Below are 21,492 nucleotides of genomic sequence, written 5' to 3' on the forward strand. Positions count from 1 at the left end.
TACGTGAAAAAATCCCAACTCAATGGGACAAAAACCACGACCTACACTTGCAGGCTTTCAACTTCACTAACTTGTAAAACCCTATTACAAGCCACTTTGTAATGACTCTATTACAAAGGATTCAATTCAACTAACTTGTGGTACTCTCACCACAAGCCACTTTGTGACTCTCTAGTTACAAAGACTTTGACTAACTTGTGATACTCTCACCACAAGCCACTTTGTAATAACTCTATTACAAAGACTTCAATCACTCTAACTTGTAATAACACTATTACAAGCCACTTTATAACTCTCTAATTACAAAGACTTTAACTTATGACTAAACCTAGTCACAACATAAACTGGAGAGTTTACGAATTTGGGTTTCCTAAAAACAGCTTCTAAGAAAGCAAGATAGGAGTTACAATGAAGAACAAATAACAAAGACTCAACAAACCTAAGGACTTAAGATCTTCAATCTTGGATCCGGTCCTTGAGGTTGAAGAAGCTTTGTAGAGTTCTAGAGTCTTCCTAGGAAAACCTTTATATTTCTCTACAACTTTCTCACAAGCGCTATTCTATTTTATATGTAAGCTTTCACATGGTATTAATATATACCAAATGACACCTACGTAGTATGATGATGTGACGGTTCACGAAAATAGGCTACATTTTTCTTCTAGGCAAAAGGTTGATGGTCGTTCACCAACTTGGATCAAGAAGCCTACGGAAGGGCAGTAGTCCACTAACTATCGACAAAAGCTCCAATCACATGCTGTAATCGCACGCGCGATCAGCTTTCCTTTTTTATTTTATTTTATTTCCACCTTTTTCTTTTCTTTTTCAACCGTAATTCTTCGTATCGTCATATTTGTGCGCAGACTCCGATTTAAACGCTTCAAAGTACTGTCATAAAACAAGCGCCCCTTGTATTTAAAAAAGGCAGGTGTTCTATATTCCGCAAGTTGTAAACGACGCCGTTTCACATTTTCCATTTCTGCATCTTCTTCACTGTTCACGTTTCTCCACCATGTCTTAAACCTTTTTCTTATGTCTGGTCGCTACTCCAACTGTCCACTCTAATCCTCCACTCCACCCCAAAAAAACAAATAGCAACAATAAAATAAAAAATTACAAGATCTTAGTTTCAGAGTGCTAAAAGAAATTTCTTAAAAAAAAAGAGAAGTCCTGTAATGTCTTTTGGGCCTCCGGTAGTGGCGTCGGGCCCAACGTTGCCGTTTTTGCCGTCGGATAATGCAACTGCTCTGCCACCTCCGGTGGACCCCAGTATAACTCCTCCGTCTACAGGCGTTGCTAGTCCACCGTCTCCGGCGACCTTGATAATTCCGCCGCCTACATCGGGTAATGGAACCTCTAGAACGGGTGCTCCGTCGTCTAACAGTACTACTTTAGTGGCACTAGGAGTAGGAATTGGGATTGGGGGAGCACTTGTGCTTATTTGCGTGGGCATTTTTGCCCTTTGGTATAAGAGGAGAAAAAGGCGTCTTGGATTGGATGGTTTTGGTCATGCTCCTTCACAAGGTCCCAAAGGTGAAACTTTGTGATTATTTCTTATTGGTTCTGATGACGATTTTGGTATTAACTTATTTATTTCTTTTATTGCAATATTAGTAATATCAGTCTTGTATTTTACTTTAGTTAGGTTGATACAACGCCTATAGCTGCTTAATGAAGTCGTCATCCATTCTTGCTAGTCATTAATTTTACTTGTTAAGTATAACATTTATTGGGGGTCATTTGGGTGAAAATGATTATGAATAATTAATTATAATCTGAATGTACACAAGTGTTTTTTAATTCTAAATTTAATATGCATTTGGACCTTAGTCTTGGCACGTTTTGATATTTTGTTCTCTAGCACCTGTCTAAAAATGGAGATTCTGTTTCATGCTATTTTATTACTTATTTGAGTTTGTCATGTTCTTTAGTGGAACAGTTGCCCTCAGTTGCTCTTAATTTTATTACTTACGCACTGTGTTTTCAATTTATTTGTGGAACTTGAGGGACAGTGGACTATCACAAAACTTTTCTTATGCATTTTGGCAACAACAAAGCTGTTAATTTTCATCATCCCTTACTGCATAACTAATTCAAATTGTGTCCTTGGTTATGATTGAGGAGGATGAGATCTTTTGAATATTATCCTTGTTTATCCCAGGAATAATCAACTAAGAGAAATATATTCGTGTTTTATAATAAGTTTATGATGATTGAATGAAGATTTAAGCCTCAGTGCATCATATTCTTATTTCTATTGGTATTATTAGCTGGAAGGGAGTATATTTGATGTTCCAGTTCTTCAGCACTTTTTAGATGCAAAATCATTACGTTTTAGCTTTACCACATTATTTTGCTGTCAGCTTAGTACTTTTTAACGGATTAATATTTCCAGAAGTAGAGTCTAGAAATAAGTAATGGAAGCTAAAAAACAAAATGAAATTGTTATATCAGGGTTTTGTGCTCAAAATTTTGGCGGCATTTTTCACTTATATGTGCTAAGACCAACTTTCAGTTTATGGTATTTCTCACTTATATGTCCTAAGTACCAACTTCAGTTGAATGCACCTTTGGGGAGTGTCTTGTCTGTAATTTGCCTTTTCGTCAGAGAAGGGACCGCATTAATCTTTGTTTGCAATCTTCCCATGATATTATTATTATTATTATCATCATCATCAACAACAACAACAACAACATCTTCATCAGCAACAACAACATCATCATAATTATTACCTAATATGGTTTTTTTTTCCTGCTTGTTTCATGCTCAGATAATTTTTTTGGAGGTCAACATCATCAATGGAAACAAAATGCTCCTCCATCAGCAGAAAACATGGTGAGGATACCACTAAATCCCTCTCCTCCACCAGCTGTTACATCAGGTTCACAAGTATCGTCAGTAGATGGATCTACTCCTCCACTGCCACCTTCTACTGGCAGTAACTTGAGTTCTGACAAACATTTTCTACAAACAACTCCTGATTCCAACTTGAGTCTCTCCAGAACTACATTTACCTATCAAGAATTAGCATATGCTACCGAAAATTTCTCTGTTACCAACCTCCTTGGTCAGGGTGGTTTTGGATATGTATACAAGGGAGTATTCCGTGATGGGAAGGAGGTTGCAATTAAGCAACTAAAAGTTGGAAGTGGGCAGGGAGAGCGTGAATTTCAAGCAGAGGTGGAGATTATTAGTCGCGTTCATCACAAGCATCTTGTTTCATTGGTTGGACATTGCATTTCAGGGGTCCAGAGGTTGTTAGTTTATGAGTTTGTCCCAAACAAAACCTTGGAGTTCCACTTGCACGGTTAGTTCTCAGGGTCTCATATCGTTTATTTTCTACATTTTATGGGCAACATGGTTTCCAAATTTCTGCCATCTTTCGGCTGTATTACTTGCATTTAATAAAAGTTCTTCTTAGTCATTTCATGGAGCAGATGAAGTCCTCACCATATGATCTAAATTTAAGCTTAATTAGTAGGAGAAAATTAGTTTGCAGATGAACAGCTATTACAAATAACCAAGCTTTGATGTGCACAAATAAGCACCAATCACTTAGTGCTGTTTAAAGAGAGGGATGTGAAGGGTAAGGGAACGGGTGTTCAGAGATTTTCTTGCCTTAGGCTTTTTTCCCCTCAAGTGGTCTGGTACGCCTGGAAGGGAATAACTAAGCATTTACATCCTCTTTCTCCATTTTCGAAGAGGTTGCATTCCTTCCTCTTTTACTAATACCCAACCCTTCTTGTTGCCCCATAACTTTTCACCCCAAATCAGTGCGTTCTAAAGGAGAAAGAACAAGAATGCTACTTAATTTCCTCCAAATTAACATGCAAGTATAGAAGAAATTGACATATTTCACTAACAGGCAAGCTGGAAAGCTACAACCAAGAAGTATAACTTTATGATGCCAACTCCTTTGAGTTTCAGCGTTTTGTTAAATCTATTTCGTTATTTGAGAATAAGACTTTTATGAAGTATATGTTCCAGGTTGTCCAACCTATTTCCTTCCCCACTTTTTTTTTTCTTTTCTTTATTATGTTTTTAACACATTTCCTGGAAAATATCCCTTATCGTTGAGCTTAATTGCCATTGGATCTTTCTAGTTGCACCTAGAAAAGTAGGCAGGGAACTGCTAATTTTTTGTTATTTTCAAGTGTGAGTTTTAAACTTTCATAGTACCCCCTTATAAAAAAGAAAAGACTTTCATAGTACCTAGCAACCTTGATGCATCAGACTATTGGTGTCTTATCATGCCATGGCTGTTGCTCAAGAGGTAAATGTTTCTATTGTGAATGGTTGAATTTGTTAACTTTATTGTTAACTTTTTACCTTTCACTTATTGATACTTCTTTTACCTATATTTTAATACAAAGAAAAAGGAGACATAACAGCAGGCAAGGAGCATTCTCCACTAAGCTGGGAAACTAGGCTGAGAATTGCTTTAGGCTCTGCAAGAGGATTGGCGTATCTGCACGAAGACTGTATGTTCATGAGTTGCAGAATTCTACTAATTGATTATTATCTTTCTTGTTTTAGTTAGGAAAATTCCTGATAAGTATTTAAATCTGTTGAAATTTCTCTATCTTGGCAGGTCATCCCAAGATCATACATCGCGATATCAAAGCCTCCAATATTCTTATTGATGACAATTTTGATGCAAAGGTGGAGTACACAATTCTGCATCTCTGTGTGTATGGTGTGTACATCAATGTGGAGTTGTTTTTTAGTGTTTCTGGTAATACATGCCTTTACTTTCCACTATGATCTACTTTAAAAAGCAAGAGCTTTGTTCACGTGGAGAATGCCTGGCTACGAGGGACAGCCATCATAAATAAGAAACATATAATGTTGAGGTTAAATGAAAAGTTTTGCCCTTAAATCCTTAATGCAATGAATATATGGTGGGAAAGGAATAGGAGGTGTTTTGATGGAGAGCGGAAACATATAGCAGTTGTAAAGTATAATTGTTAAGAAAATCTGTTTCAGTGGTGTAAGGAGAGGACAGTAGAAGACTTCTCTGATGTTTTAGACTTTTCAGATTCATTGAATGAGTGTACTTAATTGCTATATGGTGATTTCTGTTATGTTGTAAATTTGTTTCGATCTTGGTTTTTGCCTTAATAATATTTTCTTAGCTTATAAAAAAAAAAGATCCTTAATGCAATGATATCCTGCCAATTAAGGCTGAGCTTTTTTCTCTCCTTTGTTTACTTCGGCACTTTGATTGACAACAGTGGATCAACTGCTGCTGAGCGTTGTTTATTATTATTGCAGTAAGATAATATTTTAACAATAGACATCAGATCATACATTGATTGGCAGCTCTGAGAACCTGATATATGCTTCTCTCTTTGAAATGTCAACATTTTGTTTGAGTACAATATTCAAATAAGAATTACGCCATTTGACACAGAAAATTGATGGAACCTGATGTAGAGCTGAAAGTATCTTCAAAGTTACATGCTGGGGAATATGGAAATTGTGCCTTTACCTGTCAAGTTGAACTACTAAATGTGAAAAATCTTCTGTGGATTTGTATTCACGATCTAAAGTGAAGAAATAATAATAAGTTCTTCTTGCTCTTTTTGCCTTCAAATTTCTTATTTCAACCTAGATTGTGCTGAATTTTAAATATTGTCAGCTGGGTTGGTTTTCTAAAGCACAGATAATCAAATGTGATCTGAGTGTTGTTAATCATGTAGCTGCTGAAGTTTAGAGCTGGGTTGCGTTAGCAGTGATAGCCTCCTTTTTTCCCCCTTTGTACTTGATAAGTTGATTGCTAGATGCATTTGTTATCTGTGCTCCAGGTGGCTGATTTCGGGCTTGCGAGGTTGAATTATGACACTGATACTCACGTCTCCACACGAGTAATGGGAACTTTTGGGTAATACTCTTGCATATCTCTTAAAGACGTTTTCTATTTCCTCGTGCAGTATTAGTTTGCAGTTACTATAGCACATCGAATCAATATTTGATCCTAATTCATTTATGGGTTAGCTTTGAACTCTCCATAGCTTTTCATTCATTAACATCTTATCTTTTGCAGGTACTTAGCTCCTGAGTATGCTCTTACTGGGAAATTGACTGACAAGTCTGATGTCTTCTCTTTTGGAGTCATGCTCTTGGAGATTATAACTGGACGACGGCCAATTGATAAAGCTCAACACTACCTTGATGATAATATTGTTGACTGGGTAAGTTTGTTTCTTGAGTGGTGCAGTAATCTGGGTCAACTAAATATTGTTCAGACATATCTCATGCGTGCGCAGCATTGTTTTCTTTTCCTCGAAACTCATGAATGGGCAGGAGGTTAATACACCACGTGCTTCCTGAGTTACGAGTTTATGCATTCTGTTCCTTGGAGTTGATTGTCCTCTTTACTTCGATATTTTGGTGAATTAGAACTTTTTGGTATATTAAATGGTCGGAGCTCTATTTTATTGTTTGTTGTGTGTTTCCATTTTGGATGAATCTATGTCAGTGTAGAGTTTTGATGTTGTTACCAGGAATTTTGCAGATACATCTTGGTTTCTCTACTATTGCTGATTCAGTGAGAAGGTGTAGCTGCACCATGCCATTAGTTTCTATATCTTATTACAACAAGATAAAGGATATCATGTTTCAGTGAAACTTAGGTTTACTTGTCAATTTAATGTGTTTACTAATCAATCTTTTCTCTTACTAATTATAGCTGCTGTTCATTTACGTCTGAGTCTATACGAAAGGCAACGGGACAGGCATCTTATTTCTACTAAGTCTATACAAAATAGAACGAGTAACTCATGCCACCTAACATTTGGCAGTAAGACATAGTTGCCAAAATTCTCTGTGAACTCTCTCCAGTCTCCACAACATCAGCCTACTTTGAAAAGTGCAGCAATAGGGCAAGTCTTCTTTAGCTACTACTTCACCGCCATTTTTTTTACGAGCCTTCTGTTTGTGGTGTTGGCATTCAGGTTTCTCTCTTACTAAACCTCTTTTTTTCTTAGCCTGCTTAGCTTTCTTTCATCTTTCTACTCCATCAAGCTGGGACTTTGTCTTGCATATTGACCAGAGACTGTAACTCTCTTCCCATCAAACTGGCATGTTGGTGGATTAGAATTTGACCGATCTTCCACCTCGTTTCCTAACGCAAATTGGTAGCAGTGCTTGCCGTTATATTATCTGCACTTAGTTGTAAACAAAAGTATCATGATGATATCCTTTCACTGGTGCACTTGTTATAAAGGACTGTTCAGTCTTTTTGTTTATTATTTGTAACCGTCAAGATGATCAAGAGCATCCATGTTCTTCTACTTCCTGCTCCCCATCCCCTACTGAATATAAAAGCAAAATAACTAGTTCCTTGAAAAAGTAACAATTTTCTCATGAAATTAGGCGAGGCCTTTGCTTACCCAGGCCCTGGATGATGGCAACTTTGATACTCTAGCCGATCCAAGGTTGGAGAAGAATTATGACTCTACTGAGATGACCCGCATGGTTACTTGTGCTGCTGTTTGTGTGCGCCATCTGGCACGTCGCAGGCCTCGTATGAGTCAGGTATCTTCTGCTTCTTCTGCAAGCTCAGTTTTATACATCCACTATAGCATCCTCATTAACTTTTAAGAGTCGCATGCATTCTGCTTCAGCTTGCATCAAGCTTAGCGGAAGCTTTGATTATACAACTGAAATAATTTGGAATCTGTCATCATCTTTTTTGAACAAGGTGGTTACACTATATTCGAGTATTTAGGAAGCATATGAAATACCAGTTCTTCTTGTTAGTTCCAGAAATACAGTTTGGCTATATTTTCTAATATAAATTAAGCCAAAGTAAATCTTTATACTTGATTTTTGAGATCTCAACTTGAAAACTTAGTCTTCCTCTCTCCTCATCTACTCTTCTTTTCGAATGGCTTTTGCCTTTAAATTTCATGCTTACCGTTTTTTTTTGGGTATCTTGTAAATACTGTCAAAGAAGAATTGTCTTGGCTTAATATTCAAAGGTAATATTTTCTTATGCAGATTGTCAGAGCTTTAGAAGGAAATTTGCCGTTGGATGATTTAAATGAAGGACTTAGACCTGGACATAGTGGTATATATGAATCTTATGGGAGCTCGGATTTCGACTCTGCTCAGTACAAGGAAGACCTTAAGAAATTTAGAAAGATGGCACTAGAAAGCCAGGCGCAGAACTCGAGTGAATGCAGTGGACCTACCAGTGAATTCGGCCCACATCCCTCTGGTTCAAGTAGTGAAGGCCTAAGAACAACTCAAAATACACGCCCTAGTATTGATGGTCGACGAGATATTAGAATAGAGTAGAAGGCAAACAGAAAAGAGTGAATTTTTCGGTTAGAAAAGGAGCAATGTGATGAACTCTTATCAGAAATTTGTTGGATGTGGTAGTTCGGTTAGAGAATTGTTTGAATTTGGCATACCTTTTATATGCCATTGCTCTTTGTAATTATCAATTGATCTAGGTACTACTGCAAATTTTTTATTGTTACATGTAAAGATAGAATGACTTCAGGTAGTCTTGAGAACTTTCACTAGGTGAAAGTGTTAACCATTATTAAAAGCGTGGTCTTTATAAGCCGGTAGTTACAGTTAAATGTGACCCTTGAAACTGTGTCCATTGGCAAAGGGTTTGGAGTTAATTGGAGCACAGCTATTTTGACTATACTTTCATGTAGGAATATAAAATGAAGCAGTTGGCTTGGTTTCATGTTGTTTTGACCTGCTCTATTTTGTCCTATGCACTATTGTCCAAACAGTAGTAATCTGGACCCGAATTCATGGCCATTGTGATGTACAGGTAATATTCAAATTTCAAAAAACGTGATTGTTATCATTCTTGTCGTTATCTTGTTGCCACAATTATGCCACTGAAGTAAGTTTTTAGCTTGAAGACTCCGCCTTTCTCTATTTTTATTCAATTATTATGCTAAAAAGACATCAACTTATATTATTACACCAATGAGCATTCCGTTTTAAGAAATAAGTACAATTTCCCCCTCATTTCTATAATGAAAGATTATTTTGCTTTTATATGGTTTTTTTTGTACTGTTCCTTCTTGTCTATATTTTCATTAATGTAGTGCTTATGCTTTCCTGAGCCGCAGCTTCTCTATCCTCACAAGGTAGGGTAAGATCTGCATACACACTGCCCTTCCTTTAGCCCACGGTGTGGAAAAATACTGAGTATGTTGCTTTAGCCCACGGTGTGGAAAAATACCGGGTATGTTGTTGTTGTTGTTCTAGGATGAAAGATTGGAAGTATATGGTTTTCAACACTAGTATTTTTTTCCTGCAGGAAACACTTGATTTTTTTCTTTTTAGAAAAATTAATTGTAAGTATTAAATTTTACTGATTTTTTTATAAAAAATTATAACTAAAAGAACATTTGAAATGGATCATTAAACCGATCTATAGTGAGCTAGCATGGGAACAAAAGACCATGGATGTAAATCTATTGGGTCAGGTTATTAAAAGAAAAAAGTTTTGGGGTGTAATTAGCCTTGAGTAAAAGTTCTGGGTAAACACAGAATACGAATAAAGAAGAATATTCGATTTACAAGCGCAATCCTCGCTGTAATAGTGATGTAACGATTGAGTTTCTGAATCATTAGAGTTGGCACTTTAGCACTCAAAAAATTTACATTTGTTTTTTCTTAACCTTGTTCTTGTCTACCGTTTAAACTAATCATAGAAACCAGGAGAATTCATTTGTGTCCACCCAATCCCTCCCCTTCTCTCTGTCTACATAGTTGATCCTACCAAGACGTTCATCTTCTCAAAATTCAATCCAATATCTCTGTTTTTTTTAATTGAATTTTTAATCTCCACATTTTTAGATTAAAAAAGAAATTATGGCTTCTCGAAGGCGGATGCTTCTCAAGGTCATAATCCTCGGTGATAGCGGGTTAGTATTTCCTAAATTCTCATCTTACATATTTTCCGATCTCATTATCACTTTTCCTATAATTTTTGGATTTTTTTTTTTATTTCCGAATTGAAGCCCAATTCCATGGTTGTTGACTTGTTTCCCTTGGATTCGGTTTCTTTAAATTTATTGTAAAAGAATCTGGGAGCTTCAGATTGTTGTTAACGTTGTATAGCAGCAGAGTTTGCCTTTTACTTTGACTGATAAAAAATGAGACCCCTTTTGATTTTATAGTAACAGTGTGTAGCTTGAAAATAGTTTGTTTGAAGTTGTAATTATTGAAGTGTGACTATCTCACATAAACGCTAAAGCTGTTAGAGAGAACACATTTTTATTTACTTAATTATGTTTTAACACGCCTCTCATGTGTGGGCTTGATTTCTTTCGATGAGCCAAGCACGCGGAAATTCTTTTTGCTGCTGAGACTCGAACTCGAACTCATGACCTTAGCCTGTTCTAATACCATATTGAAGTTTATTCTCTCTAACAACTTAAGCTTTTAGATGAGATCAAAAGTAATCAAAAAACTATTAGTACGGAGTATGATATATTGACATCATTGCATTTCTAAGTTTCTTTGATTTCTATTCCTGTTTGATTTGAACTTTTCTTAGTAGACCTCTTCATGAAGCCTTAAATTACTAATGTGCAATAAATTCATGAGTTTAATGTATGCTAGTTTATCATCTAAAGTTTATTACAAACTCACTTTTTATCCTTTTGTAGGGTGGGGAAGACATCTCTGATGAACCAGTACTCTCGAATTTCTCTCTGTTGAATTGTAAAGTAAATATTCTTCATTTTCCTTTTCTGGATTTCTTCTTACTATATACTTTTCTCTATAATTACTTTTAGGTATGTGAATCGCAAGTTTAGCAACCAATACAAAGCCACAATTGGAGCTGATTTCTTGACAAAAGAAGTTCAATTTGAGGATAGGTTATACACATTACAGGTTAGATTCAAGACACAGGAGCATCCAATAAAATATTCCCAGTCTTCTTGTATTCCGTGAAACTGCTTTCTCCTTGTTTAGTACTCATTACTCATTAGCACTACTTTCCAATCTAATAATTCTCACGACTTACATTTCTATCAACAAACACATGTGTCAACATGTGATTAAATTACAGTAGAGTAGTGCCTGCGAAAAGTTGCTGTGCTTATTCGCTAGAAAAGGGACATGGTTTGGATGTGTTAAATCACGTATGTCCCCTTCTAGACTGACCATTAACTCTGCAGCTTTAATGCATATTTTGTATTGACCAACAATGCCAAGGTTGCTTATCCTAGCAGTATCTCCATAGCAAGCGTCTTACTTTAAGAAGTAGTTTGCGACAGAGTTCCTCTTGCTTTTCAGTTAAATATCCATATTGTGTAATAACGATAACATGATTTATTTCTCATAGGATACTGTTGTTTTCTGCACTAAGACAAGTCCGCTGATTTCATTTTAGGAGTTTAATGTGATATCTTTGAATGTGTTTGTGTCACATTTTCTGTAGCTTCGTACTCCCAAGTCCCAATTCTACGTTTTGCCTTTCAAATGGGAAGAACTTAGCTTCATATTTCAGGATTTGTAGAACTCTAGGGAATGACAAAAGTTCTTCAATGGTATCCTCATCCTGAACTGGGGTGTTTTATACTCAAAATGGAATGCCTCTCAAGATTGAACAAATTATTGAGTCACCTAACAGGATTTTGGAGGCTGTTGGCAGTAAAAACAACTCTTGAGTTCTTTTATTTCCTTTATTCCCATCTTTTCTCTATCCACACACGTTACACCAATAATCCAGAGGCTTTGCTTTAAAAGCAATAGATCAAGAAAGATGCAGCGAAAATATTTGATGCATTAGCTCAAAGGAAAAAAATCTATTCTTGATAAATCTATTTATCATTTACCACATCCAGTGTCATAGGTGAGTTTGAAATCTAGCAATGTATTTGTTTTGCAAACTCTAATTATAGACAAGCTTAATGCACATTAATAACCTTCTTCCTTGAGCAATATTTGTCAAAGCCAATAAAATTTTCATGTAGTCTGTAGTGTAATTATATCCGTTTCGAACAAACAGTTCTTCAACTATACTGGAAATTAGCACTCCTAAATTCATGGTTTTCAGGTTTAATTGATTTAATGACTTGGCAGATTGAATATTTGGTACTTTAATGACTTGACAGATTGAATATATGGTACTTTAATGACTTGACAGATTGAAATATATGGTACTTTAATGATTGACACGTTGAAATATATGGTACTTAAGTGATATGGCTGGAAATCGGAAATCCTGAATACTTTTGCAGAATTGCTGACACATTTCCCTTCTAATCTACTGGGCTTCATTGTTTTTGCCTTAGATATGGGATACGGCTGGGCAGGAAAGGTTCCAAAGCCTTGGTGTGGCTTTCTACCGTGGAGCAGATTGTTGTGTTCTAGTGTATGATGTGAATGTAATGAAGTCATTTGAGAACCTTAACAACTGGAGAGAGGAATTCTTGATCCAGGTAGTATAACCTGTAATTTGGCTGCAGCTGCAAGCTCTGACGTGTAGAATTGATTTCTGAGAAGTTCTTTCCTTAATGTTCAGGCCAGCCCATCTGATCCTGAGAACTTTCCATTTGTTGTATTGGGGAATAAGATAGATGTTGATGGTGGCAACAGTCGAGTGGTTAGTCAACTTCTCTCCTGATAAATCTTCCTCACTGAGTGATGCTCTAACTGACTTTGGCATCTTTGGGCGGCGCGTAGATGGATGGTTCATTGCTGTCATAAAATTGGTTGTGTGGATTGCAGGTTTCTGAGAAGAAAGCCAAGGCATGGTGTGCCTCCAAGGGGATACCTTACTTTGAGACCTCCGCAAAGGAGGGATTCAATGTGGATGCAGCTTTCCAATGTATAGCCAAAAATGCTCTGAAAAATGAGCCTGAAGAAGAAATGTGAGTACTCCCCTTCCAATTAGGATGTCTAGTTTACCAAATCATGTAGGTAGGGGATGCATTCAGCATGCCATATTGTCAAATATTTTGAACCCTAGTTGGTTCTTAAGCGCCTGGCTTATGACTAAAGGAAACAAAAAGTGCTTTATTCTTTTCGAAGTGGAAGTGTCTGAAGCGCTATTTTTAAAAGAATCAATGTCGTTTAAGCTAGAGATGATCTCAGAAATCCGAGGAGTCCTGATCTTGATAGATATGCTTGATGAAGATAAGTTAAAACAGGGACCTTGAGAAAAAAGAAGATTAGTTAAAACAAGGACCTTGAAATTACTTATTCGGTTCCAATTTGATTGTGCTATTTCACATGTAGAGGTAATCTGACGGAATCCATTTTGAAATTGGAAATATATTAACATGTCTATAATAAAAGTAGAATTCTGAAAATCATCTGAGAGACACAGTGAAGTTGCCAATATTTGCATCTCAAAACCCTTTAAGATCTCAAGGATTTTGGTTGAAGTTAATTGCTCTTTTTATCTTTTACCTTGTAGATACCTTCCGGATACTATCGATGTTGCTGGCGGAAATCAATCAAGATCAACAGGATGTGAATGTTGAAGGGTTTCTTTGGTTGCAAGTGCAAGTTCCCTTTGTTTGAATCATCTGATATTTATTTACTACAACACCGTTAAATCCTCTGTATTTGATTTGAGATCTGGATTACTCCTAAACTGTAATTATGACGTTGCACCTTAAATTTTTTCCCCTCTCCTTGGATACATGATAATATACTATTCATGATCCATACACTTGACTACATGTTTTAAAAACAATTGCCCTTTTTCAGAGATAGCAAGAAATTGCTCTGAGCTTTATTGCACTGTGAATGCATTTGTGAAAAGCAGTGCTTACTTAGATTGTTTGATACTCTGTATATGACCTGGCAACTAGGGGGTGTCAATGGATATTTAAAAATCGACTAAACCGACCGAACCATACCATACCGAACCGATTTTTAGGTTTCTTTTAATAAAACCGTAGGTTTTTATATAAATCTATAACTGTATTGATAATTAGGGTAGGTTTTTTTATTTTATGAAAATAAACCGAAAGAATATCGAACCGTACCGAATAAATTTATAGTGTGAAAATATATTTATATATTAAGTTTAAAAATAATAAAGTATTGAATTTTTTTCTTGGGCCTTGGAATTATGAAACAGCTACAAGTCAACAAGTAATTAAACTCAAAGTCCTAATTCCCAAACCAATTATGCTACTTTATTGAAACTAGATTATTTCTGGCATATTCACTAGCAAGACACAAGGTATTGTAGCGATTATGTGTAGCAAACTACAATGTATTGAATGTTTCCTTTCATATGATTTTGATTTATCTTTTTGAATGTTTAATCTTCTATAGACTTTATTCTTGAATCCCAACTTGGTTAATATCTTTCCACTCGTGTGATTAATATTTTTTCGTATTTGCTTAGTTTCTTTTACAATGTTGTAGAATAGTTGATGGATCTATACTCTAGCCATCTTTCATATTTTTCGCTTAGTTTCTTTTACGATATTGTAGAATAGTTGATGGATCTATACTCTAGCCATCTTTCATATTTTCTTAATTATCCACCTTTTAAACCGTAAAAATGTCTAGAGAGTTTTGCTAAGTCCTATAAAAGTATGTATGTTATTGCATTCTACTTCTACTAGTGATTTTACATGACATTTAAAACAATTACCGAAAATTAACCGAACCGTACTGATACCGAGAGAAACCGACATGATTGAGACGATTTTGAAAAGTCTAATTTTATATATAATAGAATAACCGAAAAATTAGTATGGTATAAATTTTATAAAATAATCGGCCTAACCGAACCATTGACATCCCTACCGGCAACCGTCCTATTTGAAACGAGGATCAGAGAAAGAATATTTAATTGGTTCACGCAAATGTAAAATGATCATCCATTTGGCATGGGTATTTCTTGCATAATTCAAATTAGTTGCGTAAGCCTTTTACTAAGACGCAACTTGTGGAAGTTCTAAAGATTCCTTAATTTGTTTTCTAAGCATGTGAGAGTCGTGGTTTAGTAAATGTTGCTCTGAGATGTTTGAACACCGAGGTATTTCGTGGTCATATATGACCGAAGCTAGCTCCAACGGACAAGACAAATTGATAAAAATTGCACGGGGCGCCCTATTTGGTCGCTCCCATTTAATATATATCCATTTTTTTAAAAAAATTTTAACTTGTACCCACTTTTTAAACAACTTCAGCTCCCTTTCTCCTCCTTCCTTCGTTTTCTTCTTCTTCTTCTTCTTTTTTCTTCTGTTGCTGTTGGTGCTGCTATGAAACTTCAGTTCATGAGATGATTGCCATAAGTATGTTTATCAGATTATTTAAAAACAAATTATAAATAATTACGTAAGTTAGTAGACAATAATTTGTGAATATTTCCACGTACGGGAAGTTCACACTTAGTGATTCTTTTCATGATAATTCTGTTCTTTTCACGTTTATTGTTTTCAAAATTTATGGTTTAGATACTGTTGGCAATCTGATTATTTTATAGTAGTAATACACTATGAAAGAATAAGGTGATTATTTATCTAGTATGTTAGAAAGCTTTTTCAAAAACTTTAGCTTATATAGTGTTGAAGTTTTTTCAAATGAACTAAATAACTTCAGCATCTTCTGCTTAAGTTTTTGAAAAAGCTTTATGACAAAACTAATGAATCCAAGACAAAAAAACTTCAGCTTATTGAGTGCTGAAGTTTTTACAAATGAACTAAATAACTTTAGCATCTTCTGTTGAAGTTTTTGAAAAAGCTTAATGACAAAACTAATGAATCAAGGACAAAAAAACTTCAGCTTATTTAGTGCTGAAGTTTTTACAAATGAACAAAATAACTTCAGCATCACAAAACTTCAGCTACTAGAATGCTTAAGTTCAGCAATTACAAATAAAAACTTCAGCAAATAGAGAACAAAACTTCAGCACTAGAATGCTTAAGTTCAGCAATTACAAACAAAAACTTCAGTACACTTGATTCAGCAATTTTTGCTACTTCAGGTCCGTCTACTAGAATGCTGAAGTTTGCGTGATTGTCTTTGCTACTTCAGGCCCGTATGCTGAAGTTACGCGAAAAAGTGGGTACGCTTGCAATTTTTTTTTGCAAAGCGGGTACAAGTTAAAACGTGACCCAAAAAGCGGGTATAGATGCAAATGCTCCTTTCTCCTTGATGAGTAATTTCACGAACACCTCCTGTATGTTTCTAAAAGAGAAATTTCTAGAAACCACTATGTTTTAGTGACTATTAGCTTGCTATAGCTACCATTTACTAAATTACTTTCTATAGTTATGTTTTCAGTTGTTATAAACTGTATTCGATGTATTTTTGCTACTGTATTTATGAATACAGTAGCAAAATTCGGCGGAAAACAGGGGAGTCCAGCTAAGCAGAGAATGTATTCGACTGTATTCGTGAATACAATAACGAAATTTGCAGAAAAAAAGTTCTTCAGCTGTTTAAAAATGGTAAGTGAATCAATTAACGCGATAGACTCCTAATATAACTCAACACACACAATTATAACTAGGGGTGTCAATGGATATTTAAAAACCGACTAAACCGACCGAACCGTACCATACCGAACCGATTTTTAGGTTTCTTTTAATAAAACCATAGGTTTTTATATAAATCTATAACCGAACCGATAATTAGGGTAGGGTTTTTATTTTATGAAAATAAATCGAAAAAATACCAAACCGTGCCTAATAAATTTACAATGTGAAAATATATTTATCTATTAAGTTTAAAAATAATATAGCATTAAATTTTTTCTGGGGCATTGGAATTATGAAATAGTTACAAGCCAACAAGTAAATAAACTTAAAATTCTAATTCCCAAACTTATTATGCTACTCCTATTGAAACTAAATTATTTCCAGCATATTCACTAGCAAAACACAAGGTATTGTAGCGATTATGAGTAGCAAACTACAATGTAATGAATATGTTTCCTTTCGTATGATTTAGATTTATCTTTTTGAATATTTAATCTTCTATAGACTTTATTCTTGAGACCCAGCTTGGTTAATATCTTTCCACTCATGTGATTTATATTTTTTTGTATTTGCTTAGTTTCTTTTACGCTGATGTAGAATAGTTGATGGATCTATACTCTACCATTTTTTATATTTTCTTAATTTATCACCTTTTAAACTGTAAAAATGCCTAGAGAGTTTTGCTAAGTCCTATAAAAGTACGTATGTTATTGCATTCTACTTCTACTAGTGATTTTTACATGACATTTAAAAAAATTACCGGATATTTACCAAACCGTACCGATACCGAGGAGAAACCGACATGATTGGGACGGTTTCGAAAAGTCTAATTTTTATTATACATAATAGAATAACCGAAAAATTGGTATGATACAAATTTTATAAAATAACCGGCCGAACCGAACCATTAACACCCCTAATTATAATACAAACAATTTGTATTTCCAGTTATAGAAAAGATTCTCAACCGAAAAACACCCTAATCTTCAAAAATTCAATCCATCCTTTCTTTTTTTTAGTGGTATCTTTACTAAAATATTTTTTAGTGGTATCTTTACAAATAGATTTATATATTGAAATTATATAATTACATTGAATGCAGTTAAATACATAAAAATTCATTGAATACATGAAGTATAACAGGTCATCTATAGTGCAAATACATATGAATGCATACTTCAAATACATTTGAATACATATATACATCTGAATACATAAATTATATTAATTAAAAAAATATATGAATACATTCTACAATACATTGAATACATACTGCTGGACAAGCAGTGAAACAAAGTGAAGCTTTGAAATTATATAATTACATTGAATAGAATTAAATACAGTGAATATATTGAAAAAGTAGAAAAAACTAAAGACAGTGAATACACTGAAATATATGAAATACAGTGAGATACATTGAAATACAATGAAATAAAAGGTAACAATCTCTTCAAGTTCCTCAGCCCCAAACTCCATCCCCAATCCACTAATATCCAGGCCACCGCTACGTGGAGCGTCGCCGCCGGTTAAATGAAGACAATTGTTGAAGAAGCAACAATTTAAAGAATCAAACGAAAACTAGAGACAGAACTTCTTCAGATCTCACAAGGCAAACATGAACAATCAATGCAAAATCTAAGAAAAATTTAGAATGTGTAACGCAACTGTGTGAAAGAAATCGCCGGCCGGAGGAGGGGGTTAGGGGTGACACAACAAGGAAGGAGGAAATGTTCGCCGGCCGGATCTGTCATTGGTGGAACACAGCCCCTACTAGGGTTTCTAAAAGCAAGGAAAGAAAAAATCGGGAAAAAAGAGAAGAAAGAGGAAAGAGAAAGGAGGAGATAGGGAGAGAGAAAAATAATACACATTGTATCTAATGGCTTAAAGGTAGGAAGTGGTCATAAATAGATATTTTGCTATAAAAATTAAAAGATAGCTATAAGAGATAATTTTTTAAAAGGGTATTTATTTATAATAAATAAGGTATCAAGCTTTGCTATAGGAGGTAAAATTTCCTTTCTAGAATCATGAAACTTGCCCAACTTGAATATTTGTGTTGCAGTTCCAGATCTGCCTTTTATCTTTTTTATTCTGAGTGGTGTATAGGTCCAAATTTGACAACCACGATCACTACTAAGTACGACGAGGAACGAGGTCATCATGGTGTAGCGTCCCATGGTCGTTGTGATAAAAGGCAGTGACCAAGAGTGGTTAGTTAACGCACGATGTCTGCAGTAGTGTAAGCTTAGTAGGAGACAGTAGGGATATGATTTTCGAATATCCTTTATGTTGTACCTTTTTAGGGTTTCAAAGGAGATTTGTCCCTTATAAATAGGGAAAGTCAGTGGAGAAAAAGAAGGAGGAGGGAGACAAGAACACTTTGTAAAAGAACCATCTCAGAGTGAATACAAAAGAGAACCTTGTTCATTGATTACAGATTTGAAACTTAGCATCTTTGTTCGATATTAAGAAGGATTCAGGATCCTACCATCATCTGAACATCATCTCCTATCTAAGTCAATCGCATTCATTACGTTTGATTCTGTATTTAAGTTTTCACATTTATGAGCATTTATTCGATTTGAACAAACTTGTTATATCGTTCATCTTGCTTACTCCTTCCATCATTTGATCTAGATTTTATTGTGCTTGATTAAGATTGACCTCATCATTATTATTAATTATTTTAATCAAAAAGGTTTTGACATCTTTCGGTCAAACAATTTGGCGCCGTCTGTGGGAATTTCTTCAGTTTAGATTTCAGTTTCATCTAGATCATAGAAAGGGATAGTCACCTCTTCCTAGCTTTTCACAAACTAACAATGGCAGGGAAAGGATATGCAAGGCTAAAAGCAATAGTAGGTGTCACAACCAACATCCTGAACACCATCAACGAAGACAGCAGGGAAGATAACGAAAACGTGACACCAAACACCACACCCAGGGGAGACGCTTCACCTCCCCCGCACGAAAGCGTAACTGCTTTGCGCAAGAAGGAAGCCTCCATATCTACAACAGGAGAGGCACCACCGACAGTGAGAAGACTACTGGAAGAATGGCTAACAACTACTCTGAACAACATACTTGATAAACCCGCCCAAAGGGATAACAGAGATATTGCACATGTAGATGTCACGACGATCGCTGATGAGCGAGATGTCCCCCGTACAGGTAACACTCATATTGCTGTTGACGCAGGTAATGACACGCTCGCAGCCATTTTAAAGAAAATGGAGGAGATGGAAAATGAGAATAAGGCACTCTGTGACCAGATGAAGGAACACCAAGAGAGGGTTGACAAAATACCAGGCGCCCCAAAGTTGTTGCCAAAACGGGACGTTGGTCGATTCATCGAGCAACCATACAATGAAGAAGCGACCACCTACGCCATTCTAAAGACCTTCAAAATGCCACCATACCTGAAGATATATGACGGTACTACCGATCCAGAAGATCATATCATCCACTATGTCACAGACGTAAAAGGTAACGATCTTTCGAAAGAATAGGTACCATCGGTGCTACTGAAAAAGTTTGGCGAAACCATAACAGGGGGAGCCCTGACCTGGTACTCCCAACTACCGGCACGTTCGATAGCAACGTCCGAAGAAATGGCAGACAAGTTTGTCACCGCCTATGCATGAGCCAAAAAGGCAAAAGCCAGAGTAAACGACATATTTGCTGTTAGGCAGATGCACGACGAAGGACTCAGGGACTTCTTAGCTCGGTTCAACAGGGTGAGAATGAGCTTGCCAAATGTGTTAGAAGGAACGGCAGTAGCAGCCTTCCAGAGCGGACTAAACAGGAGCGGGTCGAGAGCGACCAGAAAATTGTTAAGCAGGCTCATGAAATACCCTCCAACCACTTGAGAAGAAATCCATAACGCCTACTGCGCCGAGGTAAGAGCTGACGAGGACGAACTCAACGGTCCGATCCAACGGTTGACGTCACTTCAAACTGAAGCAAGGAAAGATCGTCGCAACGACGGTCGAAGAGATCGGTCGGGGCCCCGTCTCGGCCGAGAAAGGCATCAGCCTCCGCTCCTATCTGCTCACAATTTTTGTGTCTTTCCTTCAGAAATAGTGTACGCACTAGAGAAACTCGGTACAAAGGTACAATGGCCGTAAAAGATGAAGTCCGACCCAAGCACTCGGAAGTCGAACGCTCTCTGCGAATTCCACCAGGAAAGGGGTCACAAAATCGAAGATTGCATAGGATTGCGGTAGGAGGTAGTGAGAATGCTAAATCAGGGACACTTGAAAGAATTGCTGAGTGATCGAGGACGAGCTAACTTTGCCCGCGGACGCAAACAACCTCAGGGACCTCCAAAACTGCCTTCTCCCGCTCGCACTATATAGATGATCATCGGCGGGGGCGATGACACAGCAATCAATCATGTAAAGTTCACCACCACACATAAACTCAAACGGTTGATCACTCATGAACGGTATAATGACCTCGAAGATAGTATCGTCTTCGATAAGTCAGATATCGACGGTTTGTCTTTCCCTCACTGATGCTCTTGTTATCACTTTACGTATTGCAGATACTGATGTAAAAAGAATAATGGTAGATGACGGGAGCGGCGCATGTATTATCCATCCTCGCATCCTCGTACAGATGATACTCGAAGATAAAATAATACCGCGTTGCATAACACTAACAGGTTTTAATAATGCAATCGAGCGGACTTCTAGAGAGATAGTGCTACCCGTCCTAGCCGGAGAAGTCACCCTGGAAACGACGTTTCACGTCATGGACTAAGATATAGCCTACAACGCTATCATAGGGCGCCCGTGGATACACGCCATGCGAGCAGTCCCGTCCAGTCTCTATCAAGTAATCAAGTTTTCTACTCCATGGGGGGTATTCAGCATCCGAGGCGAACAACGTACCGCACAGGAATGCTATTGCATCACCCAGGATTGCGCCCACACCCAACAACTAAAAGGGGAAGTGCGGAAGCATAGCAATCAGCGATGTCAGGAGCCAAACTTGACGTACGGATAGACATTATCAAGGACCCCGACATCGTGGAAGCATTCG

The 21,492-nt window shown here is 36.5% G+C and overlaps 2 protein-coding genes across 2 annotated transcripts; both read left to right on the forward strand.

Moving 5' to 3' along the window:
• Positions 542-8,705, forward strand: LOC109224013 (proline-rich receptor-like protein kinase PERK15). Its single transcript, XM_019388546.1, has 8 exons — positions 542-1,533; positions 2,772-3,308; positions 4,375-4,482; positions 4,593-4,663; positions 5,809-5,885; positions 6,048-6,195; positions 7,379-7,540; positions 8,006-8,705. Exons 1-8 carry the CDS (start codon positions 1,176-1,178, stop codon positions 8,303-8,305), a joined length of 1,761 nt encoding a protein of 586 aa, XP_019244091.1. The 5' UTR covers positions 542-1,175; the 3' UTR covers positions 8,306-8,705.
• LOC109224014 (ras-related protein Rab7-like) lies at positions 9,514-13,744 on the forward strand. Its single transcript, XM_019388548.1, has 7 exons — positions 9,514-9,906; positions 10,654-10,680; positions 10,783-10,882; positions 12,289-12,435; positions 12,519-12,599; positions 12,725-12,867; positions 13,416-13,744. The coding sequence occupies exons 1-7, from the start codon at positions 9,854-9,856 to the stop codon at positions 13,480-13,482; spliced, it is 618 nt and encodes a 205-aa protein (XP_019244093.1). The 5' UTR covers positions 9,514-9,853; the 3' UTR covers positions 13,483-13,744.

This window comes from Nicotiana attenuata, chromosome 3 (assembly GCF_001879085.1).
Source record: "Nicotiana attenuata strain UT chromosome 3, NIATTr2, whole genome shotgun sequence".
NCBI classification, from domain to species: domain Eukaryota; kingdom Viridiplantae; phylum Streptophyta; class Magnoliopsida; order Solanales; family Solanaceae; genus Nicotiana; species Nicotiana attenuata.

Excerpts from the sequence above, each read along its gene's own strand:
- LOC109224013 (XM_019388546.1), top strand. The coding sequence starts at position 1,176 with ATGTCTTTTGGGCCTCCGGTAGTGGCGTCGGGCCCAACGTTGCCGTTT. Across the intron at positions 4,664-5,808 it reads ATGACAATTTTGATGCAAAG|GTGGCTGATTTCGGGCTTGC; the intron begins GTGGAGTACACA and ends TCTGTGCTCCAG. Across the intron at positions 7,541-8,005 it reads GCAGGCCTCGTATGAGTCAG|ATTGTCAGAGCTTTAGAAGG; the intron begins GTATCTTCTGCT and ends TTTCTTATGCAG.
- LOC109224014 (XM_019388548.1), top strand. The coding sequence starts at position 9,854 with ATGGCTTCTCGAAGGCGGATGCTTCTCAAGGTCATAATCCTCGGTGAT. Across the intron at positions 10,681-10,782 it reads AAGACATCTCTGATGAACCA|GTATGTGAATCGCAAGTTTA; the intron begins GTACTCTCGAAT and ends AATTACTTTTAG. Across the intron at positions 12,600-12,724 it reads ATGGTGGCAACAGTCGAGTG|GTTTCTGAGAAGAAAGCCAA; the intron begins GTTAGTCAACTT and ends TGTGGATTGCAG.